At 40.3% G+C, this 13,598-nt stretch overlaps 2 protein-coding genes across 2 annotated transcripts; both read right to left on the bottom strand.

Annotated features, from left to right (window-relative positions):
- Nucleotides 1–662: 662 nt before the first annotated feature.
- LOC135935880 (aurora kinase C-like) lies at nt 663–2,816 on the bottom strand. The gene is made up of 6 exons (XM_065478466.1): nt 2,751–2,816; nt 2,498–2,632; nt 2,250–2,441; nt 1,466–1,765; nt 1,179–1,407; nt 663–1,119 (listed from the first exon to the last, which is right to left on the bottom strand). The coding sequence occupies exons 2-6, from the start codon at nt 2,620–2,622 to the stop codon at nt 997–999; spliced, it is 969 nt and encodes a 322-aa protein (XP_065334538.1). The 5' UTR covers nt 2,623–2,632; nt 2,751–2,816; the 3' UTR covers nt 663–996.
- A 4,975-nt stretch (nt 2,817–7,791) lies between these two features.
- Nucleotides 7,792–11,622, bottom strand: LOC135936300 (uncharacterized). Its single transcript, XM_065479061.1, has 7 exons — nt 11,485–11,622; nt 10,987–11,050; nt 10,488–10,749; nt 10,353–10,416; nt 10,064–10,129; nt 9,917–10,009; nt 7,792–8,359 (listed from the first exon to the last, which is right to left on the bottom strand). Exons 1-7 carry the CDS (start codon nt 11,485–11,487, stop codon nt 8,078–8,080), a joined length of 834 nt encoding a protein of 277 aa, XP_065335133.1. The 5' UTR covers nt 11,488–11,622; the 3' UTR covers nt 7,792–8,077.
- Nucleotides 11,623–13,598: the final 1,976 nt, after the last annotated feature.

Genomic DNA, 13,598 nt, shown 5'->3' with positions numbered 1-13,598 from the left:
GCTGCATCGATCTCACCCTTGTCGACAAATGCGTCACCCTTGAGGTAAAAACTAAAAATTAATACTAGGAGGGACTGAAAATTTATGTGTCCTCAGTGGATTGCGAGTCTAGTGAACGACATGTACGCAGACACGGTGCTGGCGGCGGTGCTGCAGGCCGAGTCGGTGGAGGACCTGCCGAAAGCGATGCCATCCGCGCCCTCCAAGATGGACAGGATGATACACTTCAAGGCGAGTGCCTCAATGGAGTTCCTGCAGGATTTGGTCGGCGAGGACTCAGTCCCCAAACTATTCAAGGGAGACAAATTACACGTCACGGTTGACACGGCAAAAAGGCAGACGCATTGACCTCGAGCATATGATAATTGAAATGATTAGAATTAAGTTATTTTTTTATTTAAAAATTTTATATCACCTTAGAGGAGACCTATTTTTCGAATTTCACTGGTTTATAGCGATTTTGCAGGGAATTTCACTAACAATCACCCTTAATTTTGATTTAAAATTGGGATTTCGCAGGTTGTCTTCCATGCGAAGAGGACGAGTAGCTGCAGCAAGTAGTACAGACTGCCGGCGTGTCCAAACTGTACAATTCTCTGTCACCACCAAAAGTGGACACTTAATTATATTAATTTCTGTTTCATTAAAATAAAAAACCAAAATTCAAAATTAATTTCTCATTATATTACAGCAAGGAAAGATCGCAGCCATTAATTTATATAAACAAACTGAAAACAAAACAGGGTTGCTAAAAACCCGCGTTTTCTCATGACCTTGACTTGGAAAATTTACAGAGAGAAATCGAGGTAGTAAACAAACAATTTTTGGATGAAATATTTTGGCCACTTGGACCACAAATTTAAGATTTTCAAAGAAGAAATAAGGAATTGAGAGGTAAAACCAGTGGTGAAGATATACCGGGCTCAACTCTGATTAAAACCACAATATCTACAGATCAATATAAACCTTAAAAGAATTACATACAAGTCTTCAAATTCACTCATTGTTAGTGGGCTTCGGGGCATCATCCACGCTCTTCAAGGGCCAGTGCTTGACGATGAAAGGGTGCACCTTCACCTCCTTCAGGGACAGGCGGTTCTCAGGCTTCACCTGCAGCAACTACAGCAGAAATTTTAATTAAAAGCAAACATTTATTTATTGATTAACCGAAAAATTACCTTGGTAATGAGGTCTCTGGCGAGGGTGCCGACGTAGGGCGGGAAGTCGATGTGAGCCTCGCAGATGCGTTGGTAGGTCTTCTGGCTGGACTTGCTCTCGAAGGGCGGCTTGCCCACCAACAGCTCGTAGCAGAGGATGCCGACGCACCAGTTGTCCACCAGGTGCGTGTGCTCCATGTTCTTCACCATCTCCGGCGCCAGGTAGTCCAGCGTTCCACACATAGTCTTCCTGATAATTATTTGTAAATAAATGAATCAATTATTACCAAAAATTATAAGATCCAAACCTTTTGGTGTGGGACGAGTCGTGGACGGACCACCCGAAGTCTGCAATCTTGATGTTGCCCCTGGCAGAGATGAGGATGTTCTCGGGCTTGATGTCCCTGTGTATCACCTGGCAGTCGTGGCACGCCTGCAGGGCGCTGGCTACCTGGTAAATGTACTTGGCGCACTTTGGCTCCTCGAAGCGGCCGTGCTTCTGCGCGTTCAGCTCGCGGAACAACTCGCCCTTGGAGGCGTACTCGAGGACCAAGAAGACCCTCCTTTCGTCCACGAAGTACGTCAGCATCTGCAGGACGTTCTCGTGCCTGAAGAGGAGTTAAGTGTGAAAATACATAATTATAGAATGGAATTCACCAGTTGCATAAACCCTAAGTGTTCGAAGCCGCCAACAGATGGCGCCACCGTAGACTTTCGATTTTTAAGCACTACCGCTGCGATTTCAGACTCAATCTAGCCACTGTGCATTCTTCAATTAATTTGCTTTTTTTTTTCGACGTGCTGAAAACCAAAATCGGTTCAGACAATCGCCGTAGAATCGTGAAAAACTATTTTTTGGAATAAAAAAATCTTTTCCAACGTTTCTACGGCGAATGGCTGAACCGATTTTGGTTTTCAGCACGTCGAAAAAAAGCAAATTATTTAAAAAAAATAGCTAGATTGAGTCTGAAAATGAGCGGAAATGCCTTAAAACCGCTTAAAACAAAATTTTTAAGAAAGTCTGTGGTTGCGCCATCTGTTGGCAGCTTCACTAAGGGTTTATGCAACTGGTCAATTGAATAAATTGATTACTTCAGGTGGGACTGTATTTCGATCTCTCGAATCAGCTGCTCCTCCATTTTGTGCTTAATCAGTTCCTTTTTGAATAACATTTTAAGGGCCACAGGGTACTTTGTCTTCTTCTCTCGGGCGAGATAAACCCTGCCGAACTTCCCTCGGCCCAGGGGACGGCCTACTTGGAAGTCCTCCAAAGCCCATGAGTCCCTGCGAATTTTTCGGTTTAAAAAAATTTAATTAATGACGCGGTTTAAATGACTTACTGGCCAGCGTCACGACGCCTTTTGATTTCCTCCAGCATTCTCCGCTCCATCAGCTCCTTTTCCTGTATCAAACTCGTTTGCTGAGGCGGCTCCATCCTGGACATTGTGCTGACACTCGCTGCCATGGCGAAGAAACTGCTTTTTTGAGAGAGAAAAAAAGTAATTTGATTCTCGTTAAAAAAAAACTGCGTTTCACATGTCTATTGAACGCGCAGAATGAGTTAAATACAAGAAAACGGGTTGTTGTGCTCACTTTCGATGGAGAAAATGGTCAAAATTAGCTGACAGAAATCTTTACGTTAGCCGTTTTATAACCACCCAGCACCCAGTAACCACCTGACACCTGACTAATGCTATCAAAACAAAAGAGAAAGTTTCGTAGTGCGCATGCGTGTCAGCCTGACTCGGCCTGACTGTCGATTAACAGACAAAGTGACGTCATTAGTGCCTGCTTTGTCATTTGACTGCCTTGATAATAATAAGAGAAAGAAGCGCGAAGGAAGAAAGTGTTTTCTTTGTGTTACGATCAGAGGCCAGAGCAGCTAGTACGCGTCGTACTTTTGATCTTTTCTTCCTAGTGATGCGCTGGTCTTGTTCCAAAAAGCGAAAAGTGAATGAAGTGGGTTGCAAATTAGTTAAAACCTTCATAAAATTGGCTGAAATCTGTCTTCTCCCTGTCTCTGATTAAGTGCGTCACTTTTTTTTTGCTATATATGCATTTTTAAATGAAACAAACAAAGCTGACCTCTGTTAAAATTCTTTTTTTTTGGCAAAACAGCCAAAATGTATAATTATTGACACAGTATATTAATTGTATTTTTAACGACCGGAAGCTAAAACCGAATCAATTATTAGATTTTTATTATGTTTAATGTTCTCAATTTTGTAAAAAATCAAAAATTTATACCAAAGATATTTGTTTTCGAGAGGAACACGGTGCTAGGAAGGTTAGCACGATTGTTAATTGGATATGTATATCCAACTCACTACGCCTGGTGGACAACATAGCTGGCTGATTGTTAAGCGTTTAATTTTAATTCAATTGAGCTGTCCAAAACAAAGGAAATAACGATTATTGTTTGTTACATTTATTGACGCTTGAAAAGATGAATAAAAACTGAAACGAGAGAACGCCAGAAATTATGGGACGAATTGAGCCCATTTTTCAACCTTGAGTAATTGTTGGGAGAGCACAGAAATCAAACAAAAAATATATTTATCATGAAACTTAAAATATTGAAAGGGAAAACCTTATGCTTTTTGGGGTGAACCAATTTTTTAAATTGTTTACAAAGGCAACAACAATAAATTGGTGGTTCTAAATTGAGCATTGAGTATATAACTGCTTTTGAATATTAAAAATTTCTCTGAATTCTGTATTTATTTGAGAGAAAAGGGGAACACACATGGTCCATGCTAAAAACAGTTAATTTCAGAAAATTTTCAGTAAATTAGAATTGTTTTGTCCCTTCCAGTGCCTGCTCTGGGAAATTGTGTTTGCGTCAGCTGCATCTCCACGGTTTCATAGTTAAAAATTTAGGGCAACATATTTTCATGAATTCCCACGAACAGTCTTCTTTGTAAAATTATATTCAAGGAGCGACTGTACGTGACCCTCTATTCCTTTCCATGCGAGCATCCTCTGCGCCTTTGTTCAGGTTTCTTCCGTGAGCCTCCAAATTGCAGCGAAGGACCGCGTCTTTGATAGCTCGGCTTTTATACCTGAAAGTGCGGCAGCTGTCTCCCTTGACAAAAGCCAAATTTATTTTTCTAGCTAGCTGCCGTGGCTCTCTTCTGGAAAATTCCACTCTTCCTTAAGGCTCAACAGAGAAATAGGAAAAAAGGAGCGAATTGAACGAAATTTAATTCTTTACCAAGAACATTAATAAAAAAAAATCACGTGAAAGCGGCTCAACTAATCAAGAATTTCGCCTCTAGTCGGGTATTGTTTTTTTTTAAGGTCGTGTAGCAAAGAAGGGGTGCACTGCACCAGCTGGGACACAAAGCAAATTTTAATAAACTCTCCTTTTAGCTACGCAAGTGGCGTGAAACGCGTGTCGGGCGGAAAGAACGAGTTTGGCAGGCGCAAGACATACAATTAAATTATATCAGACTCTTTTTTGGGACGAGGATCGGGATTCTCTCGTCGTCAAGACATTCAAGACCAACATTTCGTATTTTAATCGATTTAAATTTAATGATATTTGAATGAATTTTCCTTGCGTGTGAAAAACTAAAAAATAAACGGAGCATGAACTTCAAAGCAGCAAAAGAGGATACAGAAGCCAGAGACTGATTGTCGCTCTTGGGCCGGCGGCTAATGGACGAAATATTTATGGTATCATCTGTACTTTTGCCCCTGCATTCCACTCCGCCACCGCTATCTAACAATAAGCCTTTTTGTTATGCTCTCCTCTTGAACCTGAAAGTGCTGCTGCTCTGTTGGGTCGAGAAGCCCATAATACGAATTATACCAGTTGCCAAGCAATTCTTTTGCTCATGGAAAATTCCACCTTTAGAGATAAATTGAAAACAGGAGGGAATTTCATAGAATAAAATGATTAATTGCTTATTTGCATCGCGATCAAAGTTGTTCTTATTTTTCCAAATAAAATTGATAGTGCTAAACATTTTAAATCAATTAATTAGCGACGGATTTCTGCCCAGCTTGAATTATATCCGTCTGGACGGCAAGGATTATTTATTGAACTTTTTTAATAATTATATGCCCAAGCTCCAGCAAAAAACACGCATTCTAACTGTCATTTTTTTATCTCCGGAAAAAAAGAAATGATTCACCAATTGGATAAAATATTGTTAAGCTCCTTTGTAATGTCACAGGAATACAGGAAAAAATCATTTGTTAATTTTCAGAAAATTTATCGAGAGTTTAGATTTGACAGCAAGTTTTTTGTCGTGTTATAGTCGAGGAAAAAATCGAGAGTTTAATTTCGCTTTTTATTGTTAGGGAACCAACCAAGGAAACCTCTTTAATTTTTTTGCTCTTGAAACAGAAAATATCAAGTTAATGCTAAGAGTGACCGAGATTTGTAGAAAAGAAATTGGACATTTTAACCAGCGCCAAGCAGTTTGCTTTTGAATGCGCGCTCTTCTCACACAAAAGACGACCTGAATAAAACGAGGAATGTGCGTGTTTCGAACATACCAGTTCATCGATCATCTGTCAAGGAGAACGCGACCCTCCGCGAATTCCTTAAATCTTTTGTTCTCTTTTCCCAGGGATTCGGCTGCACGGGAGAGGAGCGAGCATTCATTTTACCTGCTATAGAAAATACTACTCCCCTGCTGCAGGTCTGCTATTTTGAAGAAAACATGAATAAACCTTTCTCTAAATTTATCCAAAAAGGCACCTATCTGAACAAACAACCGACAAATATCCTCGATCCCGTGCTTGGGAATTGTACCCTAGGGGTGCCAGACTTCCAATGCTAAAACCCGGAGATTTTGGACTCTAAAACCCTATAACTCGAGACCCCTATACTCCCGTGTTAAATTTTTCAGTCCCAAAGCCGGACATCTCCGGTCGAAACCCCGAGAATGGCAGCCCTATAGTACCCTTATCAAGCGCTTCACGCTTGACGTTTGGTGATTTTTGGAACGGCGCCATTGGAAAAATCATGAAAAAAGGCTCTGGGATCGATTTCAGGGTGGGGTACCCTGAAAAAGGTCGTCAGGGTTAGTCAGGTGTATGACTCGGCGAGACCTTTCGTTTAAGGCCTTGTGACTTTAAATCAACTAGCCCAACGAATTTTTATAGAGAATTTTGCGAGAATTTCTGAAATACGGACATTCAAAAATTCGCAGTAATTCGAAAAATGGTAGGATTTTAAAGAACTGGACACGAGAGTTCGTGTCCCACCGAGGGGCGTCGACTGGCCCGAAAATCTTCGCCGTAGAGCCCACAGGGCCACAGCTCGTTTTTGTAATGTCCGATTCAAATTAAATTAATGATTCGGCTCCCATTGGTGGTAGAGTCAAAAAAATCTAATGTTCGCGATAAAATTCTGCGTCGAACGGATTCAGATGCGCGCCCCGCCTCGCCCTGCTGCGCGATAAGCATCCGAAATCTGCTGAAAAAACCCCTTTTTCTTAATTTTTTTTATTAATACACCTCTGGGCCGGAGGGTTTTATTTTTGTCGCTTGATTTTAGTTCGTTTGGCACCAAGAGACGTCGACTGGCTAGGTTTCCGAGTCAAAATAACATTCGGCAATAACATTTTCGGCTCGATTTACAACCGGGGATAGGGGACACTCTGATGTCGGACACTAATTGCTTGCCAAAAAGTCTCCACTGTTTATTTATAAGTTTCGGAACTGGCGCGCACGTACAAAACAGGTTCATTTCGCGCCTTTTGCCGCGTCTACGGCTGCGAGCAGAGAGAGGGAGGAAAAGGACAAATAAGAGAACGGGCCGGCACTCAGCGGCAGAGGGGTGAGGGGAGTGGAAGCCAGGAAGGTTCGTTTCAGTTATCGCTTGGCTTTTGGACGGAGCGGTCGTGGGTCTTCTCAGAGAGCGCTGTGCATTTACTGAGGGTGCTTGTGGTAAAGAGTTTTTGATCTTCTTATCACTTGCGCCTTCAGTCGATGCGCATTGCAAATATTTCAACGCAGAAAAAACATCGACAGACACCTCAAGTACTTTTTGGGTCGGTTTGCGTTTTTTGTTGCCGTCTTTCAGGTTTTCAGTTCGTCAATTCAGCGCATTTTGCTGTTTATTTGCTGAATTTGTTTGGGTCGAGAGTTTTTCTACCTCCTTGACTCATTCATATTCAGCATTTTAACGCAAAAACCATCAACAACCACTGGAACAGGAGGTCCGGCTGGAAGTGCTTTTGCTTTTTGAAATATTTTTAGTAATATGAATATGTGCATTCGCCAGTTTCATTTTTGTAAGTGAAATAAAGATAAATAAATTAATTAAAATTGTATAGTTAATCACATGTCAATCTTGTAGGTTTGTTGATATTTAATCAAAATTTAATCGTTGTTTTGCACAATAGTTTCTCGCCAAAGAAATAAATCTGACGAACGAATAAAATAGCTCTTCAGAGGAGGTGGTTTTGCTCTTTGAAATATTTTTTAGGATTGTCGTAAGTGATGCTGATAAAATTGAACTCAATAAAAAACTGTATTGAACGAATAATGCTTGAATTTCATTCATGATGGATTTTAAACTAACCAAATTTTTTAACAAGGTAACTTTCTGTGCTGTTCATCCAATAGATAAATTATTTTTGTGGAAATTTGTTTTATAAATTAAATCTGAGCCAAATATAATACAGAAAAGCTTTTTATTTTCAAAAATTAAAGATTTTGAACATTTCTTAACAATATTCTGTGAATTTTTCGCTATTTAAGCGTAAACGAATAGAAAACAAAAATAATTCAACCCCAGAAATTCTCAGTGTCTCTCTTACACCTCCTTTTTAAGGGTTATAGACTCATACTCCACCCCAAATCAGAATTGGATTTCTTAAAACCCAAGTATTTCAAAAAAAAAAATCACTAAGTTCGAACTGTCCCGTACGAAACTAAAAGAAAATAAACTTATCGCAGCTTCAGAGGTGGATGGAGAGCTCGTGCATCGTCAGGTTGGCCTCGTTGTACAGCACAGATGGGCACAAAGGGCAGCAAACGGGCTGTCGAAGCTCGTTGAGGATAAAGTGGCGCAGGACGTGGGACGAAAGGCCTTCCATCGGCTTGCACCTGCCGCACAAAGGACACTGCTCTCCGTTTTTCAGGCAGACAGAAAGGTGCTTGACGAATTCCTTCACGCTCATCAGCCTCAGACACTCGCAACAGTGCACCTCCACGCGGCGGCCCTCGATGACTGGGAAGTTCTGGAAAAAAAAGGTTTGTTTATAAAAAGTGAAATCTCTCGACAAAATTTTAGCTACAACATGAGACAGCTATCACAGAAAACAATGGTTAATACGTTTTTTAAAAAATACAATATTTGATTTTAAAATAGAGCTTTACAGGTCAACAATTAAGAAATTTTGCATTGTTTACTATTGGGAGAAGTTCAATATGGAGTTGATTGTTTGTGAAAATTAGCAACAGTTTATCTCTGCAATAAACAGTAATTGAATCAGGACCAAGGAACTGTTCAATTTCAAGTATTGCTCAATCTCTCTCTGCGCCAAGCCATAGCCAGCAAATTTTGGGACAGCAGCTGGTGAAAGAGGATCAAAAATTAAAAAGGGCAGGAGAAAAAATGTCTTTTGACCCATTCGTTCCAAAGCACAATCTAACTTAACGTTTGAAATATTTTCAGCCGCCGGTGAAAATGGCCAGTCACCGCCAGACAAATTTTTTTGGCTGATTGTGAGTGTCTCCTCTCCTCGGCACGTCTAAAGTGTCTGGCACAACGTGAGCTTGGTTCTGATTTTCGAAGACCAGCACAATGTCCATTTGGTGTGATCGAGCGGCCAGGAGAGGAGGCGGCCATGGAGGCCGCGGGCTACAAGCAGCGGCCGCCTTTGCGCCTTTATTCCTCCGCCTCTGCCACAAATGCACAGCAGCGAATTCTGTTAAAGTGAAAATGGCCGGCCGCCTCAAATCTCCCGGCTGAGACCTCGAGAAAATGTTCGAAACTTTGAGATTTTATTTTGATTTTTTTTTAAGAAATTAAGAGTCTTCGTTGTTTACTATTTAGAAATAAGAACCGTTGGTGCCATCTATTGGTAATTGGCAAAAATTCTATTGATAGAAAACTCAGGAATTTCAGAAACCAGGGCAGCGCATAAAAATAATTCTTAATTTTAAGACAAGGACCAAATTATTTTCCACAAATTACAGGACTAAACTATACTCGATTAAAACTGCTCCTAAAGGATTTCATGGTATAATCTGGTCACTCTATTAAGAGGATTTATCTAAAAAATATTGAAAGAGTTAATTTATTTTTATTTTACAGGCCTCAGCTGAAAGATTTACGGGCGGCGACTAGCGGGATCGGCTTAGCAGAATTTTACTGTTGGCGGCGACTGGCCAATTTCACCGGCCTGGAAGACCGGAAGACATTTTCTCTGCCGCACCCTGCCCAAGTTTGACTACGGCTGGCGGCTGCCTACGTGACCAAAAATATGCCGGCTGACACAGCACGGCCGGCTGAAACCTCATTTTCTCTTTCATTAATAATTTGTATCCTTTTTTACTGAATTTTTGCACTTTTCAAAAAGAAAGTATTAAATATAGCTCTTAACACTTCATCCAATGTTTTTAATTTACACAAAACTCTGCGTAATCTAACATCAGCACAAGGTGTGAGGGGTTGAGGTGCTGAAAGTTCCAAACACTGAGCAGTTATTTCAACCGAGGAGCGAATGAGGATAAACAGCTAGATTTTAAAGGTGCACAAAAAAACAATGAAATATTCAGATTCATTGCCTCACCTTATCATAGAGGTCGACGTGAGGAGTTGGTTTTGGAAGTGTGGGGGAAGAAGTGAGTCCGAACGAGAACGTGTCGATCTGCGAACAACACGGCTGAAAATTTGCTCATTTAAAATTACAATTCCTCTTTAAAATATTAATAATTACCGTCAGAACGTCAATGTCTGGCATGTCTTCAGGAGGAACTGGCAGGCCAAGAGCGGCGAGATCGATCTGCAGCAAAAAATTCAAATTTTTATTTAATTCCTGAATTTACCGACATTCTGAGTCAGAGAAAAACTTGCTCAATACGATGAGAACAGTTCTTACGATGATTATGTATGTTTGAACACAGTGAAAGACAAATAAAAAAATGAACACGCAATTTCATAGGTTATTACGTAAAAGTTTTGTTTTTTGAGTGAGAAATTCAAAAAATTTCAAAATATAATATCACCTTGCAGAGCTTTGGTTCAGTCTTGAGGACATACTGCGGGTCTTCATCCACAGAAGGCTCACTCCTGAATAAAAATAAAAGCAACGATTTCATTGAAACAAATTCCTCGTTGTCCAACTATAATTTCTGTCAGACCTGGTGTCGTTGAGGGTCTTGCGGAGGTCCGCCTCCGTGGCCTCTGGGGGCAGCCGCACCGATGGCGTGTTCTTCGTCAGGGCGTCCAGCTCAGGTATTCGCGTGAGGACGACGCGGCACTTGTCCACTCGCAGACTGGCGCCTCCGTCGGCGGCCCGCTGGAACAGGCTTCGGCCCGAAGAACTCGTGCTCGCCACCGGGTCTTGCCGGAGCCACTGCGAGGAGCCACGCCTCCGCACCAAACCAACGCTGCCCGCGGCACCTGACAAATTAAAATATGATTATTCAATTCTGACGCAGCTGAAAGTGATTTCGACGAAATAAGTGATTTTTTGGGAAATTTATTTATAAAAATTGTATTAAAAGAATGAAATTATAATCTCAATCACATGCTAATATTGTTTGTAATATTACATAGCATGATTTTTAATAATTTTAATAAAAAATTTAGTTTACAGGTTCTAACGTTTTTAAAAAACACGTATCTAATTTCACTTACTGTCATTGGCGGACTCCTGCCCGTTTTTTGACTTGGGTCCAGAGACCATCACTACGTAAAGGGGCTGAAAAAGAGCAAAAACATCAGGAATGACGCCAACATGGAGTTATGGAAAAGTTACAGTATCTGCCAGGTTACACATCTCGCCAGTTCTTATGTTAAAGTAGGGGTGGCGTCTGGCGAAAACTGTAACTCGGCGGCGAAAACTGTGACTTTTCCATAACAATAAAAGGGACAAACAATATGGTTACAGTCATGAAGTCATGAAGAGTATAAAAAGCAAGCAATCTGAGGTCCAGCTCAGCATCAGGACCTTTGCAGTTATGTTCCGGCAATTAAAGAGAATCAAAAAAGTACCCTTAAGTATTTTAATTCTCCTTATTTCTCATAACAATCCTCAAATGAAACACAGTTTAATTGGATAAGCCCAGACCAGCCGCGCACACTTCTCGCTGTTGGAGAGAAAAAAGGGGTACATAATTCAGCCACCAAACTCACCATCAAAGCAAAGCACAGATCCTCCAGATGCGGATGCTGCCAAAACCAGCCCCTATGCCTCTCTTAAAACCTTGCAAAATCGATCATGCAAAATAATTTAGCGGATTATGGAGACACCAAATCCCCAAAACAATAGCGAATGGCGGCAGTAGACAGCAGCAGAAGTGAAAGAAGCGTGGTGCGTGGTGCGCATGCCTGACCTGCAGATTTTTCGTCTTCGGCCTGCCTGCAACTGCAAGTGGCGCCTATGTTTCGCTAATCTAGCACGTTGTCACTGCGGCAGCAGCTGTGTCACGTGACTGCTTGTTGAATGAGGAGAGATTAAAACACAGCTTAGCACGAACACGAACACGAATTGTTCCGCCGCAGCAGCAAGAGCGAGGCTGGGGCATTGCCGCCGTTGAACTCGCTGCCTCTTTCTGGTGCGCAAAAAATATTCTTGAAAAAGGAGAGACAGATGATGGCACCGCGATTTTAGCAGAAATTCTTTTCACATTTCTGATATTAATTTGAAGCCTGGGATTTTTAAAGCGGTTTGCTGGTCCATTTTTTTCATGGCACAAATACAAAAAAATCGCAAATTGCCAAATTTAACCTTTTATAATCTTTAAATGGCTACGAAGTTTGAGCATTAATTTAATTTAAATATAAAAAGTTCCAATTTTTCTCCTTAAACCACTCATTTTTTATGTTGGCAAAAATCGAAATTAGGCACAATAATTACGATGATTACAATAAAATTAAGCCACGGAATTTTTCGAAAAAATCTTAATCTCGTTCATTAAGGTAAAATAATACAATGTGTTTCGTGGCGATACAGAAAAAGATTATTGAAAAAAAAATGATAAAATGATTGTCGATTCGCAAATACAAAAACGGCCGGGGTGGTGGCCGTCCTGCAGTATTCTTGCTCAAGTGCAAGGCCGGATATGCGTCTGCGCTGACGATTTAGGCTTTCTCAAAATCGGGCAGGCGAAGCTCTTCATTGATCTTGGAAAAAATGCTTCTTGGCACGTCGGCCGGCAGCCGCGCCGTGTGAGCGCGTTTTGGGGGTTGGGGTGGGGCAGTTATATCAGGCCGACGAGGTTCATGACAGTGACAAAATTCTAAAACAAATGTTATGTTCTTTATTCAAATAATTCATTTCTTTGTTTTAAACCGGCCCCAAATTAAATATTACGTGTTAATTTGATTACTTTATTTTACGAATTTCAATACCATTGAAAATTTTATTTTAGGATAATCATCATTAAATTAATTGCTGTTAATGATTGTACATGAATTTTTAGCTATCATTTCATCTATTTGGGTTTCTTTAAATTCTATTAAAAATATAAGGGATGTTTTTTATTAGTTAAAAAAATTAATTAAACATAAAGAGATGATTAATTTTAAAAACCTGATTGAAGAATCCAGACAATTATCCTAAAAAAATTTTATCTGAGCGAATAACATGTCTATTTTAAAAAATTAGTATTTCGATTCTGCGGGGAAAAAACCGTTCTTAGATTGAGTTTTATCCCCGAGAACTCGTACACAAACTGTGCCAAAATTTTGAGCGTTTCAACCAGATCGATGAACATAATTTTCTATCCTCCATAGGGCCATTGTCCCTTTATACAGTTGCTATTTGCTGTAGAAACGCAATCTATATTTCCGCGGGCGTTATGATTGATCGAGCTGTGGAAGCGGCGATTGCATAATATGTATTAACTGATCACAATCGAGTGTATGATGCAAAAATTGCTCAACAAATGATGTAAAATTTCATTTTTATGCTTTCCGCTGGTGTGGCAATTAAAAGGTAAAATTTCCCTTCTGAGGCAACAAATCATGAATTTATGGGGCTGGGAATTTTATAGACAGCTGCCTATTTTTTTCTTAGCTTCAAATCATCGCGGGACCATGAAATGAGCAAGAAACATGCAATTTTATGCTGTTCGAACCATATACTTTCAATCATTTAAAACCGTCTAAGACTGACTGTTTCGTGGTAAAAATTCTTGAAAATGACTTTATTTAATTAATTATGGGACATTAATCAATATTTTTGCCCTCAAACTTTCAAAATGAAAGTGGTTGCGCGCAAAGAAAATAGGAATTCGTCCTGGTCC

This window comes from Cloeon dipterum, chromosome 2 (genome assembly GCF_949628265.1).
Source record: "Cloeon dipterum chromosome 2, ieCloDipt1.1, whole genome shotgun sequence".
Lineage (NCBI taxonomy): Eukaryota > Metazoa > Arthropoda > Insecta > Ephemeroptera > Baetidae > Cloeon > Cloeon dipterum.
The sequence above is the reverse complement of the archived record's forward strand: the minus strand, read 5'-3'. Positions and strand labels throughout refer to the sequence as shown.